The 22,376-nt window shown below is 29.5% G+C and overlaps 2 protein-coding genes across 2 annotated transcripts in view; one reads left to right on the top strand and one right to left on the bottom strand.

Moving 5' to 3' along the window:
* Nucleotides 1–19,256: 19,256 nt before the first annotated feature.
* Nucleotides 19,257–19,667, bottom strand: LOC119678870 (histone H3). Its single transcript, XM_038090951.1, has one exon. The coding sequence runs from the start codon at nucleotides 19,665–19,667 to the stop codon at nucleotides 19,257–19,259; it is 411 nt and encodes a 136-aa protein (XP_037946879.1).
* Nucleotides 19,668–19,995: 328 nt separating this feature from the next.
* Nucleotides 19,996–22,376, top strand: part of LOC119678864 — a 25,008-nt gene continuing 22,627 nt past the window's right edge. The window contains exon 1 of the mRNA XM_038090942.1: nucleotides 19,996–20,281. Within this exon, the coding sequence (XP_037946870.1) occupies nucleotides 19,996–20,281 (286 nt within the window). The remainder of the gene's footprint in view (nucleotides 20,282–22,376) is intronic.

Genomic DNA, 22,376 nt, shown 5'->3' with positions numbered 1-22,376 from the left:
ATTATTTTACTTAAATTTTAATTACTAATTGTAGGTGGTAAATAAAACTCAAGGAAAGCCAGAAAAGAAAAATATATTTTTTTGTCAGGATTTTTAGTCTTTAGTTACCAACAAAAATTGCGAATTTACACTTTTTGACTTATATCAGTGTCAATCAATCTGACTTACCTTTAACTATTCAACTCCTCTATTCACAAATCCGTCTGTTTGGCTGTCTATTAAATTGGACGGACAGTCCATTGGCATACATTACGGCTTGAATTTCCGTTTCACTCAATTCAATTCACTTCGTAAAGTTTTACAACGGGTCTATGTCTCAAATATCCTGGAGCAACAATTTGAAAGGCCTGACATGTTGTTTGTTTTTGATTTAGAGTTTCCATACAATTTGTGTTAAATTTCTGAATATGTTTTTCAATTGTAGATCTTAAATTAACATTACAGATAAAGTAAATAAAACTTTTCGATAATTTTAATAACATTTAATATATACAATTATAAGAAAAGTATAATTAAAGTTGAAAAAAAATACAAAGTTCTAATAAATGCTTAAATTTATTGTATGACTAACTCATTTACAGAATCGTGTATCGCTGACTTATATAGGAAATGTTTTGCAATACAAACAATCTCATTATTTTCAGGAAAAAAACTTATAATAATTAATAAATAAGAAAATAGATTTAATCGTAAAATAATTGCAATTTACTACCGGAACACATTGGCTATATGCATTCAGGTCGTTGTAGCAGACAGCCTGACTCAAAGATGGCAATTATAATAAATACTCATTATTCGTTTTAATTTCGTATAAATTTCAAATCACGAGTATCCAAGTATTTGATTGGAATAAAATAGATACACGACACAAATCACGTCATTTAGGTGATTTGCCACAATTCACACTAAATTCATTTAATCCAATAAATATTTATAATAAATAAAATTAAAATTCATTGCACATGAACACTTCAGGAATTTATTACAATTAAGATGTGTTTTTATTTGATTTTATTAAAACAAAATAAATTTTATTTTTAAAATATTAAGCATTTTTTAGTCATTAATCAGCATTATTTATTCTAGTTACTTCAAATGCCCTTCAGTTTAGAAATATGTATGTTGGTCTAGCACATGACCATTAAAAAAATTAAACAGAGATATTGGTATTGAATATTAAATAAAACAGATAAACAAAATAATTTTTACTTATATATAATAAATAATTTTAATTATTATACATATTTTTATTATATGGAAATGAAATATAATTTCTGTCAGACTGCAGGTACTGTAGAGATGAGAGAGAAACCGCATGCGAAGTGGTAGAGGGGTGCCTGGAACTGATGCACAAGCGGAAGAAACACCTAGGAAGGTACTTCATGAAACAGAAGTATTCAAGACTAGAAAATATAGATTCTATGTTGTCTTTCATTAAAGAAATCAGATTTGGAGGAATACTCTAATCAGATTAAGGGGCATAATTGATCTTTTAAGTGTACTATTTTTTTTTCATAATAATAATTATAATTAAAAATATTAAGTAATTATATTGTTTTTGGTATACCCAAGTCAATTTACATTGAAGAAATAAATTGTTTGGATTAAATGACAAGCCATAAAATTAATTGCTTTAAAACTCATAAACTAAATATTTTGAAATGAATTTTTTTACGAGATTAACTCCGCATTAGTAATATTGAATATTTCCATTTAAGCTGATTGATCAGTTAAAAATCTGTTGATTAATAAAAGCTCATAAATGATTTTCAAACAAACTAACCGCAGGCCAGGCTTATTTGTTAAATAAACTAAAAGCGGAAAATTACGAAATCAGTTTGTAAATAAAAGTAAACAAAAATGGAAATCACTTTCTTATCATAAAATCAGTTATCAACAGTTTTAAAAATTAATTATTAAAAAATTTAATGCATTTTATGATCATCAAAATGAATTTGACGACTGAAGAAAAGTGAATTTGCATAAACACGCGTAAAACACGCATAAAAAATGTGATTAAAAAGCAAATAAATCGCGCTGTGCCAGACGTGGGCAAATGTCGTGTGCATATCTTCCATTGAACGTTAAGTGAGATGCGTGTGTGCATTTAGGTATGTATGGAACGCATGCAGTGCGCATGCGGAGTTCGAACATGAAGTTCACATTACAAACGCTTTTTATTAAAGTAGCCCAAAGTATTGCCCACTTCTGACTCACTTAGTTTTGAACGGCTGAACTAAGAAAAATGCGTTGAAGCTCTTCTTTCTCTATGAATTAATTTTTCTTACACATATTTCACTTGCCGCGCCATTGCGTTTCAAGTTAAGCTACCTGTTGCCTACTGCCCTGCGGGCATCAAATCGCTAACATGGCGGCATTTCTTAAGTTGGCTGTGTAATCGAATTACCATGTTTTTGCATTCAACAGTTTTTTTCTTAAAATTTTTTTAAATCGAACTGGCAACGCTATGTACCGTCACATGCTGTTTTTGTATATGGGTAGTTAATCATTCTTTGACGCATTTTTATGGAAATACATTTTTTGTTTTCTATTTCAATGTCAAAAGGATTATGTTACATGTTATCTGCCATCAACATTAGTGGAATATAGTTATATTATTAGAAATTCGATGTGAAGTTATAGTAACTTTAAGTCCTTATAGCGCTTAAAGTTTTTTATACCATTACTTACTTACTTAAATGGCCATACCCGTTACCAGGTTTCGCCAGAATGCCTAGATTATGCCCTTATTCTCTTGATATTTTTCCTTTTGATTTATATACTAAATCTTTTTCATTAATGTATAATAATAAGAATCACAACAATATTTTCGAGCAGCTCTATATTTCAGGTATTTCAAGGTTCATATGGGTTCTGCAGCGCGTCTCTCTAACTGCCACAAATCCTGGATTATGCCATTATCCGCTCGGTTTTTGATTTATCTCTTTTGATTTATTAGATTTTAAATCTTCTTCATTAGTGTATAACAATAAGGACCAGAATAGTATTTTTCTGGCATATTAGAGTACTATCACGATTATAGTAGCGAGGAGCTACTATATTTCATATTTCAGAGTATGTTAAAGTTTGAGTACAGAAAGAAGTGTTTTAGAAAGAAATGCGTTTGATTTCTAATGCTTTGTGTGTCATAATGGTTTGCTATTAGATATAAATAAGTAAAATTTTGCTAATTATTTTTTTTTAAACTAAAAGTTACCAATAAATATATTTTCATTGAATATAAAATTCCAACTATACGTGATTTTTTGTAATTGTATTAAAAATATATTTATGTAAAATCTATATTGTGCATTATTAAAAGAAACCGACATCTTTAGTCTTGATAGACAATTAAGTTTTTGTTATTTTAAAAGCATAAATTTCACATAAAATATTTTTTAATTAAACTTTACTTCAAAATGAAGGCATTTTCAATCGGTCGCATAAAACAAAATTTATTTTTAATAGTTATATTATTAAGTCACTGAGTGTCCCATAAATAATTCATAACTTGACTAATAATTTCCGTTAGATTTTTGGAAAATAAAAATGGAAATTGCAGTACGCATTGCAAATCAATTAAATGTCAAAACATAAAGAAAAAAAACAAAGAGCGCGACAGAATTAAAATCCCTGTTAGCCATGAACGTAAAGAGACTCGCCGACATCTTACCGAGTACCCAAACGCATTTGGCACAAAGTCCATAAAATAAAAGGTGTTGGGTGCAGCAAACAGCGAGCAGCGAGTAACATGCCGTTCACAGCGCACTCTATTAGCCGCACTCTATAGTCACGCATGCGTGCCACACTACGCAAGTGCACTCAATTTGATTTGTGCTTCAGCGCTGGTGAGCCCATACGTCCCGTGCTTATATCGCAGCAATTTCGTTTTTATTTAAAAATTTCTTAGAGTGCGAGTATTGTGATTTTCACAGGCATTTAAAGTGTATGACAAAAATGCATAAAGTTAAAAATTATGATTGCATTTCGATTGCAGGGTGCCTGCCTGCCGTACACCGAACCAGACACTGCAGCCAGTGATTGAACTTAGGGCGTTGGTGAGCAGTGCTAAAATGGTTGAAGTCAAAATAAAAGGAAACACGTACCCATAAATACGAATTTATATGCGCACGTCTCTCAACCGTCCATGCGGCGAATGCGTCTTTGATTTTTATTTCGTTTATTTTCATTTATTAATAAAATATTTAAGCTTTTTTCTTCAATTTTACGCGCAAATATTTTAAGAGGTGTAACAACATCAGTTGATACTATAACATTTTGATAGGCAAATAACTATTGAAAGAAGTGCTTAAATGGGAGAGAAATGGAGGCAGCAATTATCTAGTGCGAATACTATGAGCTGATGGTACTCTATTAACGTTGCCTGAATTATTTTTCTTTCTGCTTGCAAAAAAAAAAACGTATGACATAAACTATCTGCGTCAACTTAAGTTGGCAATGAGATGTGCCAATAACTCACAACTTTGCTAAAAGGTACGTTTATTTCACGTACGTACAAATTAAGTTGAGTCAAGCGATTGGCTTTTGCTGAAGCCCACTTCGTGAGGCAATGTGCCGAGTCAATGATGTGAATAAGGAAGTGGCATTTAATAAGTTATTAATGATTTAAGTTGCACTGAATTGCTTATTTAGAGACTGCGATTCTAGGCATTGAAAAAAAATTAACCATTTAAATTTTGGTTAAACGTTCTTTCATTCTGATATATACCAGCACATATTGCTTCAAATACACTTTGCACGATTACAGAAAAAAATGATTGTTCTAATGAATAATACACTAAAATTGACTGGTAGTAAATCTTTTTAATGCTTGCTCTAACTAAGTACTGAGCTTTATCGGTTGGGAGGTTATTTCAGTTATCCTAAAGATCTTTTTAGGTATATTGATTAATTGGGTTACCGTATAAATGTAGAAGGACTTATAACCATTTTAGTTCCTTAATAAAGCTTAAGATAATCTTTAAAAGTAGTTGCTGAACTGATTAAGATGCTCTCGAAAATAAGTTCCTACCATATTTACAGGGTAATTCTGAAAACGATCTTTCAGCTCATGACATTCAAAAATTGTTTGAAAGACTGATTGAAAGATCTTTCGTATTCTGGGAGCGCTCTTTTACCAGACTGAAAGCTTTTTTCGATCTTTCTAAAGACCAAATGAAAATCTGCTACTGATCAGGTTTTTCGATTGTTAGCTAAGATTATGTTTGTGTTTTTTCGTGTATAAACCTATTTTTTTATAAAATAAAATACATTAAAATTAAAATAGAAATTAATAATTTATTAATTAATTCAAATTTGCAGAAATGAAACAAATGAAACGCTTTTAGTATCATGTATGGAATATATATTCTACTCGAATGCTCTTAGCGTCTTCTAATTACTGTTAGCCATTGCCCAAGCATCCGCACTATACAACAGATAAAAGATTTGTAGAGTTTGACTAGGTCCTCAGTTATTAATTATATATTTAGACAGTAAATAGTTATGTATTGTCAAAAGCCATAATTAGCATCACTGCCAACAGCTTTAACCTTTATAAACAGTTAATAAGTTAAAAAAAATTGTCTGTTTTATGTGGTTATTCACCAATACTTTCACTTTTACAATTAAATAAATAATAATTTTGCAAAAAAATAGGAAGTTAATTGTTGATATGTGGAACTTCGCATTATAAATGCAATTTATGAACTTAATTTACTTGAAATGTCTTTTGTTTTATGTTAAAAAACTAGCAAAAGAGTGTGAGGTTATTTTTTTACTAATAGATATATTATACACAATTAAAAAGCAAAAGAGAAAGTAATTGCCCGATTGAAAACTAATTCATAAATTGTACTTTTTAATTAAAATTTACTTTATATAAACTGATAATAGTCTTTATTTAAAAGAATATATCAAAATTTAGCTTAATTTTAATTAAAATTAAATTATAAAGTCCCAACCCATTTATTTCTCTCATCATAACATATAAGCTATATTATGTTTTATTAGATAATATGTGTAATTAATTTCTTCAGCCTCTCAGCCTTGACCTAAATCAACGGCTTAAGTAATCAAACCAAGAAATTCGTTAACAACGAAGTCGACCTTCCTATGATAATTCATCTAAGCTGCAAAATTTGCTTCAGCCATGTCTATGTATTCCCGCAATTCCAATGATTACACCGCACCACATATGAAATGTAATTGAAAATGCATAAAAATAAGCGCAGCAAAGCAGATAATTTCGAATTGAAAATTAAGCGCAAATAAAACTTATTGATCACGACAAGCAGAACAACTTAAGATAAATTTTTATTTAACATTGAACTCAAAATAATTAATCAATCTTTCAGCCGCCAAAGCCGCAACATCGAGTCTAGCAGAGACTAAGTGAACAAGTGCTCCAGCAATTGCAACAACAACAGCAACAAATAATAATAATAAAAACAACAATATCATCAGAAATAGCAGCAGTTGAGATCGGCTATTTATGCATCGCAAATGCGAGTACAACGAAATTAGGCAAAAATTAACAGACCACCGGACGCACCCATATTTACTTGACGGCGTAATTCAGGCCAATCGAAATTGGCAAACAATTGACCCGTGTAAATACAAAATTGCGATAATTGAATTTCGACTTCGAACTGAAACACTTTGCTCGGCCAATTACTGAATTACTGAAATGAACGGAACATCAATGTAGTTTCGTATGTGGGTGATTGCGTTTATAAGTTTAATTGGATGGAAACTAATCAGAAATTAGTGATGGAATCATTCGAGATAATGTAGCTAGCAACTAGTACTCCAACTAATTGATGGAGGCTGAAATGAATAGAGTAAAGTATTGTTTATGATTAAATACATACAATCATTCCATATTGTATTGTACGCTATTTGGAAGTATTAATTTAAATAAAATAAAACTAATGCAAATAAAATTAGTTCAAAGATTAATTTTAAATATATTAATAAATTAAGTAGCAACCAAATAGCAAAATTATATATTCTAAACTGTTTGAATTAAAGGAATATTTATCAACATGATTATAGTGGAGTTATGGAGATGTTGGAGATCATATTCAAAACATATATTCTCATTCAGCATGACTAATGACCTCGAGCTCATTATATCTATATCCATAACGTATGTGCAGTACTATAATTTATTAAAGAAATCAAACCCAGAGAATACTCCTAATACATAAACGAAATCCAATAGATTTTGATTAAATGTAATTGGCAGAACAAAAACCCTCAATATTAATAATTATCTGTTTGTAATAATAATAATCTGTAGCAGGACACCACTAAAACATAATTTTTGTGGTTATAGAAGAAGCACGTTAACGATTTCTTTTAACAAAGTAAACCTTTCCCTACACTGTTTGTTTTTGATATGTGGGAATGAGAAAATATCTTTGAGGACCATGACCAATTAATTGTATGTTTTAAGTTGCCAAAAAATTAATTGCTATCAAATAAATCATGTTCAGTGGTTTATTTTTCTAAATTCTCGGAACACTTCTGGCAAAAAGAATTTGGTGTACAGTTCACAACTGAACGATATATATTGATTTTTTGGTACTGATATCAAATCAATAGTTTCATCCAAATATCAGCAGGTATATATTTTTTAGCGCTTCGGGAACGATTCATGGTTTTTTTTGACACATTTTTTAAAGCATCAACATGTCATTTTTCTTTTAACTAATGGTTCTTAATAGACTTTCACCATGTCCATCTAAGTGTTTGTAGCAAGATCGCCAATATACTTAATTTTAACTGTCTATAAATTAGTACATAAAATTATTTTGAATCTAGATGACTAACTACATCTTAAACTTAATCGTCAGTTTTTATGGTAGATACATATATATGTTTCACGCAGATAAACTGACATAACAAGCTTAATATTTAGTTTTTATATACTGTATTTGAAACGGCCCAGCCTTGATCTGGGAGGAGAGCTGCTCTCCCCTTCTGAAACTAGGAGGTCCTCAACGGCAGACATGCTGGCCTTCATTCGGAAGGCGGAATGTCGTCTGCTTGGTTAGGGTCTGTTGCAGCACAAAAGATCAATCTGGTCGCAGTGCTCCGCTCCGTTGGGAGCTAATACCCCGTTTATTCCTATTCCTATGGAAACGTAATAATAAACGTTTATTTTTTTTTTTCATAATATAATTATTCGAGTTTGTGTACCTAAGTACTTTTAAGAACATCATAAAGAGCTTGACAAATTTAATTTATCTTTTAGGTAAGTTATTTATTTATTGTTTAATCGTTGAGTTCACATCGCATAGAACCTCTACTTTTGCCTCTGACTAGACATATGTGTGTGCCTCATTTAAGGCATGCTCGAATTTCGGCATTAGAGTATGTTGAGTCATCTTCCAATTTTTACTTTTCTAGATATCGGTGTAATATCTGTCTTTGTCGTAACTATTATTACAATTTTGATATTGTAAGAGTAAAGTTTTAGTAGTGATTTCGCTTTTAAAAATTTAAATCACTATGTCTGTGATATATTTTTGATCTGTCTATTTTTTTTTTCAGTTCATATGAATATCTTTCTTTCTCATATATCATAGAATTTCTTATTGTAAGCTTGAAAGAAACACAAAATAAAGAAAACTTTCAATTTCAGCTCACATATTTGTATAGATCATATCCTATCTAAATTATATATAGAATAAAATAAATATTATTTTATTTTTTAATTTTATAAATTTATAAATTTAAAATTTCACTCATACAATTTTATTTTCAAAGTAAGACTTAGAAGTATAGTATGGTATATCAATGAAGTTTATTAAGTACTTTCTTCTGTAAAACAAATAACAAAGAGTTTGAAACTTCTTTCAATTTCATTTCTAGGTCGAACTTGTCTGTGATGCAAATTGATTTTGAATGAAAGTATTGAAATATATTTTTCATTTTAATATTCGATTGTAAACTTTCATTTAAATAAAAATTAAACTAAATGATTTAATACAAATTGTAATTTTCGTTTTATAACACGACCATGTCATATATTATCAGCATGATATACATTCGTTGGACTTTTATGGCCAGTTCATTTACAGATAAAAAAATATTGTCTACTAATATTCACTAATGAACTGCAATTGTCAGTGAGTTTGCTACAAATCACAAAATTTGCATTAGGAAAAAGTAGAGCATAGCCAATAAAACCAAATTTTTGTCTAAATTGTTTTAGAGAATATGTACTGCGTGAAGGCCCTCTGTTCAGAATAATAACACATATTGTCTTGTGTAGTATTACGGTTCTTTAGCTATTTAACAAAAACTTTCGTTATCTTAGATATTGAAAATGGAAAACCTGTGAATATTGTAAGCTTAGATTAAAATAAATATTTGGCAATTATATTATGTTGAAGCTATTTGAGCCAGTGCACTTAAGCACTTTTACTCTTTCTTAAATCGAGATATTTTCAAAACTCTTCTTTACGCCTTTACTGTATTATTGTTTATCACTTCATCAGACTAAGCAATAATTGACCTCAGATCTGCATACCTTTCCGAGGAGCCTATAACCATTCTAAGATTTGATAACGCGGTGTTGGTAAGTCTGTCAGTTTTCGCAAATAATTTCAGGGTTCTATCGTTTATGTTTTTTTTGATGGGATTAATCTTGATGTCCTTGAGGATGTCATTCGTCCTAATGTACCTTGGGACTTTGCAGATCAATCATTGAATAATCACGAAGATTATCAGGAATACTCAAATTGGTCACTGAGATAGGCGGGACTCTGCAGAATCACCTCAGCTATCATATATAACATATATTAACATATATATATATATATATCAGTTTCCTGTTCTTAGCATTGAGATTTTCATTTCTGAAATTCAGCTAATTCTTTTCAGTTGAACATGTTTAAGCCATGTAAATCATTTGTCCAACGTGATGCCGAGATATTGAACGCTATCCTCCCAGTTTATCACCATATCACCCACTCTCACTCTTGACGGATTCTGTCTCCACATAAACGTTATAAACTCTGCCTTAGTTTTTTCATTATTGATTTCTATTTTCCATTTCTGGAAATACTCCAGAATGAGGTTTGTATGAAGTACGTTGGTTATATTGAGAGCACATATATCTGAGTATACCATACACGTATCGTCAGCATATAACGCCAGAGTCAAGGGACCTAACATTGGAATATCAGATGTATAAATGTTGTAGAGAGTTGGAGAAAGTGGCGATTCCTGAGGAATCTCTACTTCTATAGATCGGATTGAGGAGAGAGCACTGTTGATTTTTGTGTCAAATGACATCTCACGTAGGATGCTGCCGATGATCTTAGTTAGTCTCCCTGGAACACCTAGATGCGATATTTTTACTAACAGGCCATCATGGCAATTATAATGGACTTTTTAATTATTGAAAGCGTAATTTTTCTTCTCTAGGATTAGTAAGGAAACGCATCGCTCATTTTTCTGATAGCTTTTTCGTACACAATTGTTTAGAGTCATTTACTATGCCTATGGTGTTATTAAATTCGGTAACGATTTTTACTCATCGACCAGTCAGTACAATATCGTCAACCTTATCCATAATTTCTGGTATTATAACCAGAACTAAATATTATAAATAGGATACATCGTGTAAGTAAACTTAATGTTGATGCCACCAAATCATTTGCAAGCAAGCTATTCGAAACGTTTTTTATTTTGCAAGTATTGAGTTGACTGTGGAACCCTAAATACTAATAGAGTAAAAGATATAAAAAATTTAAGTTAATTCAGTACAAATGACATTGGTGACAAACGTAAAAATATGTATGAAAATAAAAAAACAAATATTTTAATGAAAGTAAACTGAATTTCACTTTATAACCAAAATGAGTTTTGTCAACTTGTCGGAAACCTGGGACTGCTGCTGTGCAATAAACTTAGTAATAGCTAAACCAAACTATCATAATTGCAGTCAAAGCAACACAAACATGGAAGAACAGTTGGACGGACCGACAACAGAGATACGGACATAGTCGATGTTGATGGACAAACAAATAGTTGGACTGAAAGATACAAACCACTGCAATCGGAATTGCTACTAGATTTGGCATATGCAACAAATTCATTTGTTGATGTTGATGTTTTGCTTTTATTTGCTATTCCAGTAAAATTGCTACAGCTTATATTTATGGCTGACAATGCGTTGATTTTTTTCCAAAAGCCAAAGAAAACTTTGAAAATGGTCACTGTGTCCATGTACAATTTCGATTTCGATGTAAGGCATTCAGGCAACTCTACTTTCTTTCGATTTTTAGCTATAAACTTTAGCGATATTTTATCGCCATTTGACTTAAAAACGTTTAAAAGCGGCTTAAATGACATTAAGTCACAGTTGGCACCTCTGATGTCAACGTGTGAGACAACATAGGAAAAATTATTGCTGTAAAGCAATAAATTTCGCTTTTTCCAAATAATCATAAAGAAGGAACAATAAAATTTGAAATTTAAATAAAACTTCTTATTTTAATATGCACATAAATAAAAATGTATATATATTAGATTTCTATTTTAATTTTCTTAACAAACTAATTTATTTTTTTTATCATTTAATATTAATTTAAAAATACATAAACAGTCATAAACATAATTACTTTTCAGATTTGAATTTCCATTATCAATATAATTAATAATAAAGATACAATATATTGGCAGTTTCTACAAATTGTTTTCATTCAGTTTAACCACAAATTCAATTGTCTTAATGTCGATCTCATATATCTTCTTGTCTTTCAGTACTTTTTGGCTTGGAGTACCATCACTACATTGACCCCTGCTCGATCTGTACATCTGCTTAAAGTCTTTTAACAAAAATTTCATAATTGTTTTCAATTTTAATTTTAATTGAGCTCAATATGTCATAATGCCAACTGAAGTTGAAATCAGCTTTAAGCCGGAGTGACCTTCCACGGTTTTAATTCTTTTGTAATACTTCGGTCAAATTTTCATACCAGCATATTTTTATTAATAATTTCTTAGTTTTTTTTAAGATTTTGAATAGATTTCTTCGCTGTGTTTTCATGTTCAATTGGTCAATGTCAATGTCAGTATCAGTAAGTCGGTATAAAGCGGGTATCTTACCTATTTCATTTTTCCCATTTTATGAGCTACACATACTTTCAAATTAAATCATTTTTTGAATTAATTTTATGTAATTTTCTTAATACTATTAAGAAATGTTATTATGTTAATAGGATTTTGTTTATTGAAGTGATTAAAAATAATCTCTTGTTTTTTATTAAACCCAAAAAAATTATACAAATTAATATTCAAGTATGAATAATGTTTAATAATATGATAATATTAATCTAAAAACTTAATGCTCCCAAATTAGAATTTTAATGAAATAACATTAACACTAAATTAAATTAAATTTAATTAAATGTTGAATACAAATAATTTTAGAATAAACTTTAAGGCCGACTATATAATGTTGTTAAAGCTACAATAATAGTTAATAAGATTTTACCCACGCAGAACTTCAATGAGTCATTGAATCCATGGGTGTACAACGAAGTTGGAGATTGCATATCAGTAGGCCCGCTAAAAATGTACTTCGTCATAAGAAATTGTACCCATTGAGAAGACATGACAGCTTCTGAAATATTAAGCGCTTAGCTCAGAATTAGGCAAATGGTTAGTTGTATTAGTCCGAGATAAAAGTCATTCCCAACACTAAGCTAATATGATCCCTGTGTTAATAACTGAAATCTTGTAGCCAATTTTATTAAGTATCATTCTCTTATACTTTATTATAAAATATATTTTCCATAACAAAAATACTAAAACCCAATATATCAAATATATTGGGGTTATGTGGTACTATATATGTGGTACTGTGTTTTTATATACATATGTCGTACTACAACGGGCCATTAGATGAGTTTAAGTGACCTTTGGGCACAAGGCCGTCACTACTTCCTAACCAAATCAAATAATCAAAAGTATAAATCTTACTTGTTGTCAATCACATTAAAGATGTATGACTTTTCTCTTAAAATTTTTTTTCAAACTTTAAGGTATTTTTTACTTTTTTTATTAGTTAAACTTTAACTTTTATCTGAAATAAAAGATATGTTTAGAAATATATAAAACACTATTTCACATAAAAATCATACTAATGTCAGAAACTGTTTCTGTTTTCCTTAACTTGTTGATATTATATGATTATCATCATCGCGTTATTTTTACTCATACTAATTTTCCATAGAGGTGATTTTCCATACACCTATGTTAGGTGTAGATGATACAGAAACGATATTAAAATGAAAAAGGATACCAATAAAACGACTGAATATAATTTCTACTAAATAAACAAAAGGAAAGGATTCGAAAGGATGAGAAACTGAATTATCTATTGGATGACTTGATGCCTTGGATGACAAAAGGAAACATTCAAAAAAAACTGAAAACTGAGGCATGTTTTGGATGGATTGAAAAATCGTTGGAGATTATATTATATTATAAGTTGATTATATTGAAGCACAGAACATCATTCTTATAGATCAACATGAAAGCAACAGATATTTTTAGAAAATAAAATTAATTCTTGTTAGAAATCTTGTAACTATCGACGGTTTATATTAATAACATTTAATTTGTTTATTTTTCTTCTGTGGAAATCTGGCACTTCTGTCTGCATTTGCATTTGTGAATCGCATATATTTCGAATCGCAAAGCTCATTTGCGGTGAATGCGATCAGCCACTCTCTGAAGCCGTTCATCGCGTACAAGGAAAAGGTTTTTAATTTTTACTGTCAACCTTTGCGCATTTAAAGAATCGTTTACATTTGTAATTTCGTAGATGTGCCAAATGCAATGCAGCGTGGGCTTGGGTTTCAATTACACATTGAATTATGGGTGCGTATAAGTCGGGCTGTGTATTTATTGACAATGTCTTGTATGGACATGTTAACCTGAAAGTAGTAGACTCAAATCTAAACACAAGCACGTAGGTTGCAAATTTTAACTTAAGTTTTGGTTTGGATTTCTTTTCTTGGTGTTTTTTCAGTTTTTTCTCTACTGTTTCTTTGGAAAGGGAAACACTTGCAATTTTTCGTATGTTTGATTCACTAAGGTGTGCCTGCTTAGTTTAGTATTAATTTTCTAAAGATAAAGATAATTTTTATTTCTTTTTATATAATAAGTTTATGATCGTAATCAAAATGCAATAGTTATTAAATAGTTTCTGATTAATGCATAACTGAAACCATTTAACAAGTGGTAATGCATTGTGTTAGTTAATTTTCTATTATCAATATTTGTATTAAATTTCGAATATATAACTTCGTCAGTATTATTTTCTTCGAACCAGTTGAGAATTTGTTCTTTTTGAACAATCTATATCACTAATTTCATTCAGAATGGCTTGTATATCAAGTAAGACTCCTTACTTTTGGAGACGAAATGTGCTCTAATACGTTTTTAGTTGACAATATGTGGTACTACTAACCACATGTTAATGTGATTAGACAAATATTAGCGACTACATTTATTACTAAGTTATATTGGTAACGGAGAGACTATACTATAACTACTATAATCCTCCTATACTACTCAATCAAGCTATATCGCAAATCTATACGTTTCAAAATATCACCGATATTTTTTGTTCAAATAAGTGAGAGTGAGAGTATACGAGTATAAATAAGAGGGAGCAAAAAATAATTCAACATAATCAATTTTACTTAATTAGATAAATAACAAGAATGCTGAAAGTTTAACGACTATAACAGATTGACTCTTAGGGTAAAAAGTTTCGCGACTTTTAAAAGAATCGAATCACCATCGAGTATACTATTATTACTACTCTTATTTGAAAAATTGGATAAGTACATTTATCTCAAAATATTTAGTTTACTTTTAACGAAATGTTTAGCAAAAAGCATATTGTCATTTTCTTTTAAAAATAATTTCAACAGTGGAATCTAGTGGCAGTCTTACAACTCTTATGTTTTTCTAATACAATTTGATCATTGATTATAGGCATAAAAATCTTAATAATAAAAACTTTATTAAAATTCAGTTAGTTTCCTTCTATTGTTATATAGCTGGTATATCCTGACTATCATTTACATTTATCCATTGTATTTTTTAATAACCAATTTCTCATTTTTTTAATTATTTATTAGTCACATATACGGCTTATATGACTTATATCAAATTTCATATTTTGTTTAAAGACACGATTAATACAAACAGCAGTAATTCATTTTTCTCGGGAGCAATTATTTACATTAGCAAACAGTCTTGACAATATTTTTATGTTCAAATATTTACATATACGTATATATATATAATATATTTTATTAATCATCTGAAAATAAAATAAACACTAAACTACATTTCCTATCAGATAAGGTTTTGCGTATTCAATCAAAGAGCGGGAGCGAGGTCAACTCAAAACTATTTGCTTAAGTAAAAAATATTTTTAAAATGACTGCAATTTTTTTTTAAATTTATTAAATTTTAATTTCAATAATTAACCTATTATAGCTAAAAGCAATTCAACACTAATTACTATAATTATACTTAATTTAACCCACCATTAAAATACTAACATTTTTTGTTTAACTCAAAAATCCATTATCTTCGTGCTGTGGATTATATAATTATAATATATATAAGCACAAAAATTATATAATTTTTTAAACTGAAATCGAAGCAATTATAGAGTTTATATTTTTTTTTTAAACCAATATTGACTTTGTTTTATGGGAAATGATTAATGATAATTTGCGAAGTTTGCAGTCGTCGCATTATTTATGTCTATTCAATGTGCAGCGAATTTGTTAAGCAATTAATTTATATTTATTTTATTGTACGTACAAGTATTTTCAGACATAATAAAGGAAGAAATAAAAAATTAAAATTAAATATTGAGATAAATAAAAATGAATAAAAATGAGTAAAAATATTGCAGAAAGTGAAGTCGACTTAATTTCGTATCTTAGAGATAAAAATTATACAATCTTCAAGTGACGGCAGAGTGAATATTTGCCTTTTATTGTTAAAAATTGCATTAATCGTTTCGAGACTTCATGGTGGACGTCATGTTGGATTTTGAAATATTATATGCTTAATTAGTTTTTAAATTTAAGCACAAAAAACCTAAAGTTTGTTATCAATTTGCGATTATTTTGGGTCGATTTATTCAAGTATTAAATTAAGTTTTAAATACGGGTATTGAAAACATTAATTACAAAAAAAAAGAGAGAAGGGTAAAAGATCCTCTGCATTGGAATTATATTCTTAATTGTTATGAACACTACTATACATATAGCAGTATAATATAACAGCTAAGGGTATTTAAGAATACTTTGTGTAGAGCTATCTAGTATGTGAGGTAGAAGCTTAACGTTATTCGACACAAGAACATATAATTTTACTTACCCCTCAGAAAAATAATGTATTGTTTCATGATTCATACTTAACCACCCCAACTACATAAATTTGTTGAATTCTAAAATACTTCCTTTCTGTCTTCGGTTTCATTTTAAAGGAAGTCAAAAAATCGAGACACAGAAGAAACGGAGCACCGTTCAAAAGATCAAATAAACAAAGTTGATTGATATATCTCTGCATACGTATAAATTTTAATAAAATAAAATACGGAAATTGATATTGTTGATACGAGTAATACTGTGTTCTTAAATATTTAATTGAGCTGACATCTATCAGCACCTATTCTATTTTGGGATACGTTTATATGTCTCTCTGACTTCGAAACTGAGTTATTACTTAAATCAGCGTTTTGATATGCGAGTGATACCATATTTTTCCTCAACCCGACATGTTTGCGTAGCTATCCGTATTATATTCAATGGAATCGTGAGTGGTGTGCTAAATTCTTTTTTTTGATATTTATGAGGAACGCTATTATTTTAGGAAATCAAATACTTTGTGCTTCTTAATGAAATATTATTAAATAATCTTTGGAAAAATAATAAATGATTAAGAAGTGTGAACATAATAAATTATTTTAAAACCAGAAAAATAAAATAAATCAAAAACTATATTAGATACAATACGTAATACTGTTGTTTATTTTCGCATCGCTTAACATTAACATTAAGGTTAAAAAAATTTTTGCAAGTATATAGAATATTAATGCCAATAAACATTTAAAGATTGTATATGTATAATTCTTCTAAGGGTAACAGAAATATGTGCATCTGCCACAATAATATCGCCGGATTTTGGCGCGTTAATTTAACAATAGAAACATGAATTTGAATACGGGTAGTAACGTTTAACTATTTATATCTCAAAATAAATTTATGTGAATATGTTGTCCTTGACACATTTTTAGGGATGAAATTTAATTCCGAACAGCTTGCAGTTATTGCAGCTGTTCTAAACATTCCCACCGTTAATGGGTATCTTTTTTCGAATATATCTATGATCACGTTGCATCTCACTGCGTACGAGTAATATTTTTTACATTTTACTGAATTATTTACAAATATATACAATAACATTTTTAATGTAAATGAAGTAGGTACGGCATATTATACACCATTTCTAATTTTAAATTATATATTCTGTACAGTTTTGAAAGAAAATATCTGTAATGTTTATAATGAATAATTTTATTTTCTTTTTTACCTGCCAACACCTCAGTAATTTTAGTAATTAAAATAATGAAAAGAAAAACTAAAATCCTAATTAAAATGTAAAGCATTTTAAAATTTTCTAAAAATTATATTCTATATATTTATGTTACTTATTTGGCTATAATAATCTCTTACCAAGTTTTGATCTGAAGTAGAATATCGCATCAGGTACCTCTACTGTGTGCGCGATTTCTCTAGTTTCGTACACTAAGTATGGTTAGTGCTCCCTGAACTTGATCACTACACCGGAGACACGATCTATGCCTTCTTTCTCTTACCACTATTTCAAGTGCCTTTTTCACTGGAGCCTCTACGAGAGTCTATTCAGCCCATAATAGCACCTATTGGCAATGGATTGCATTTAACACTTTCTGTTATTAATAGTATATGCTCAAGTACATATATGCTCAAGATCACCAGAAGCTATTGGCTTAAATTTACATTTGATTTCAATTTCGTTGAGAGGCTCCCTATAAGATTACAATCTTTTCTACATATTCACAGATTGTTTTTCAGACGAAATCATCTAAATTATATTGATGGTTAGTCGTATATTACTCGTTTATACCTATATCGATGATAAGCGAGTAGTATAAAAAATTAAAAGCATTTCTAGACGTTTCTATTTAAAATTATTTGTTTGTTTTATTTATTTTAAGTTTTGAAATTTTGAAAAATTCTGATTAATTTATGATAGAATAAGTATACCTAAATTAATGGTATAAAATTTTAGTGATATACAATATGTACAATGCAATTAATTTTCGATTGAAATTTCATTAGAATAGAAAAATGTTACCAGGCAATGAGGAAGAAGGTTTTGCCACAGTTTTAAGTCGATTGCTGAAAAAAATCCAATTCTTTCTTATATACCAACTCAACTAGTAATACAAAAAATTTTTAAGAGTGAACTAACATTGTTTAACAATATTAACTTTACTTCTTAAATTATTTCAAAAAGTCTATCACTAATGGATAAAACTACTCAAATACACACATGATCATTCATATATAATTTAACTTTCATCATATAAGCCAAATTAATAAGCTTAAGATCTTGGTACTAGTATTTAATAACATCACACCATAAATAAAGTAACGAAAGCATATAACATCTTGGAGACCAATTTGATCGAAACACGATAGCACAAGAGCTGATAATGAGTCCTTATCTTCCTGCTGGTATATCGTGAAGCTAAATATAATAAAGCTCAGATATAATAAGGAAAGTTCTGTTGCATTTAAGGAATTAATGAAGGTATAAAAGTAAGTCCAAATAAAAATAGTCCTTTGAAAATTGAGAAATATTGTACAAAGTAAAACTGTTAAAATGAAAAACTAAACAATGTTCAAACAGAATAACTGAGACAAATTTTTAGAGCATAGAAGAACGAGAAAAGATGCAACCAATAAATAAAATTTGCCTAGTGCTATCAGATAAATAAATTTTCCAAAGAGCTTCAAAAACTCCTTTAATATATGCGTAAAAAATATTAATAAATGCAATATATATAATTTAACAAAATACGTGACTCTTAGTAAATAATTTTGGTCCTGAAAAGAACCGATGTTTATTAAATAGTATGAAATAGCTTCTTAAGCACGTTCTCCACGAATACGTCTCGCCAATTGAATATCTTTTGGCATAATGGTTACACGTTTAGCATGAATAGCGCATAAGTTAGTATCTTCAAAAAGCCCAACTAAGTATGCTTCGCTAGCTTCTTGGAGAGCCATTACAGCAGAACTCTGGAAACGTAAATCAGTTTTGAAATCCTGTGCAATTTCACGGACTAAACGCTGGAATGGCAGTTTGCGAATTAAGAGTTCTGTACTCTTTTGATAGCGACGAATTTCACGCAAAGCTACAGTTCCCGGACGATAACGATGTGGTTTTTTTACACCGCCAGTTGCGGGTGCACTTTTGCGTGCGGCCTTAGTAGCCAATTGTTTACGTGGTGCCTTACCACCAGTCGATTTACGAGCAGTTTGCTTTGTACGAGCCATAATTAAACAATTAATTAAATAAAATTTAATTTAACGAAAAAATGTTGAGAGTGTAAATTTCAAAACAAACTCTTATGACCCATCCCAACTGTTCACATGTTCGAACAGTCATTATTCATTATATCCTTAATATCCTTTACATTGTTTATTTCTACCCTCAATTATTTGAGTGCCATTTTTGAGTAATTTGTTGTGTTTAAGCATTGTCACTCATATCTTTTGTATTGTTCATTTTTTCTATAAATACTGTGCATATCTAGTGTGGAATTTATTTACTGTTTAAGTCTGAATAGACAAGTATTATCTGCACTAAAATTATAAACTCAAAATGACTGGTCGTGGTAAAGGTGGTAAAGGTTTAGGAAAAGGTGGTGCTAAGCGTCATCGCAAAGTTCTTCGTGATAACATCCAAGGTATCACGAAACCAGCTATTAGACGTTTGGCTCGCCGTGGTGGAGTTAAACGTATTTCTGGTTTGATTTACGAAGAAACTCGTGGTGTATTGAAGGTATTTCTGGAAAATGTGATCCGTGATGCAGTTACATATACAGAACATGCCAAAAGGAAGACTGTTACAGCCATGGATGTTGTATATGCTTTGAAGAGACAAGGTCGCACCCTCTACGGTTTCGGAGGTTAAATAAATAATATTAGTTTAAAAATGCAATACTATTAACACTATATTGCCCAATGGTCCTTTTCAGGACCCGAATATTTTCATTTTTTGAGATAAATAATTCATTTGAACACATACTTGACTGTAATTTATACAAATATTTTTATTGACTTCAAATATTAAGATTTTAAGACAAAAATTAATTGAAGTTGAATGTAAGTAAAAAACTTTAGAAATTTTTCTTAGTTAGGTTTTCAAGAAACATGTTTTAATGTAGGTATTCAAAATTATTCTTTTAATCAAACTAGTTTTAGACGTAGAAATATCTAAGAATTCACCAATTATTTATTAAATAGATATATCTCAATAAAAATAAATAAAGAAGTAAATATAACAAAGTTGTATGTAATATTTCCTTATAATTATTTCTTTTATATCTTCGTATTTAAATAACGGTTAATTTTTAGTTTCAATAATTATAATAATTATAATAATTATACAAATAATTGTTTAAAATTTTTTTTATGTACTGTCATTCTCAATACGATTTAGCATGACAACATTTAGCATGAAACAACATTGAAAACCGATATTTCATAATGAAATACTATTTATACCCCAATCACTTAATATTTAAATGTGTTCCTCAACTGAATTAAATTGTAAAAAAATTTGGAAATTAAGAGTATTTTGCAAGCATAATTTGTATTCTCCTTCTGTTTAGAATATATCAGTTTCCTACCACCCAGAATATAAGTTTCAAAGAAAGAAAGACTTTTTTTTAATAACACACATGCTTTTAAAATTATATATCTTATTGATTCGTTTGGTAGCAGATAAAATTATGGCGGGAAAATTTCTACCTACTGGTGTGTGAACTAAAATACTTAAGGCTTGCATTGTTATACCATTCATTTTTTATTTAAAAAAAAAGTAACTGACAAAATTGCCGGTACAGTTCACACGCATACCAAGGACACTCAAGATCCATACATATACTTCCAAGCCGAATGAGCATGAGTGTGAGTGTGAGTGTGAGTGAAATTGAGTAAGAAACTATAAGCCGAAATGGAATGAAGATGGAACGTGAGTAATTTTCTTATTTGCATTTACGCGCCAAAATATATGAAATAAAATCTATATTTAAGATGAATTTAATAGAATTACATACAACCTTTTCTTTGTTAGTTATATTGTCATAAAGCGATTAAAAAAAGCAATGTGAATGTGAATGTTTTATAATTCTTTACTAAATCTGTTCAGTTTAGTAATATATCAGAAATATTGTTCTGAGATGAGTACTTATTACTTAATGCGATGAGTCTTAAATATAATTACATGTTTTTGTACCATATATAGAATTGTTTAATTGCATTTTATACTATATACAAACTATATATAACTAGTTAAAATAAATTAGGATACGTATATACCGAAAATAATGATTATAATGAATTGTTTATTTCAAACGTAAATGTGATATTAAAACATAATTAATCCAAAAATTGCTCAAATAGAGCTAATGTTAAAATTAGAATGTTTTACACGTACGTGTAGGAAGTAACCGAATTAATACGTATGGAGTAGAATTGCTCTGATTGCCGGAAGATGGAGGTGCTTGATTCCAAATCATATTTCATTTGACATTATTTTGGAAATGGTTTCTGTAAACCAATTTTAACCATTTTTATGGGTTACGTTTTTCAAAGAAATATTTGTATAAATAATAATTGTTTGAAATGAAGTATGTTTTCTTTAATCAAATAAATTGATCGTCCTGAAAAGGACGGTTGTTGTTCGAAAATTTCGAAAGAAATAGTGTTGTAAGATATAGTTTAAGCCTTCTTTTCTGTTTTCTTAGGCAAAAGGACAGCTTGGATGTTTGGTAATACACCACCTTGTGCGATTGTGACACCAGACAACAATTTGTTTAATTCTTCATCATTACGGATGGCCAATTGTAAATGACGGGGTATGATTCTTGTCTTCTTATTATCGCGTGCTGCATTGCCAGCCAATTCAAGAACTTCAGCTGCCAAATATTCCATAACAGCAGCTAAGTAGACGGGAGCGCCGGCACCAACGCGTTCAGC

The sequence above is a fragment of the Teleopsis dalmanni genome, chromosome 2 (assembly GCF_002237135.1).
Source record: "Teleopsis dalmanni isolate 2A chromosome 2, ASM223713v2, whole genome shotgun sequence".
NCBI lineage: Eukaryota > Metazoa > Arthropoda > Insecta > Diptera > Diopsidae > Teleopsis > Teleopsis dalmanni.
The sequence above is the reverse complement of the archived record's forward strand: the minus strand, read 5'-3'. Positions and strand labels throughout refer to the sequence as shown.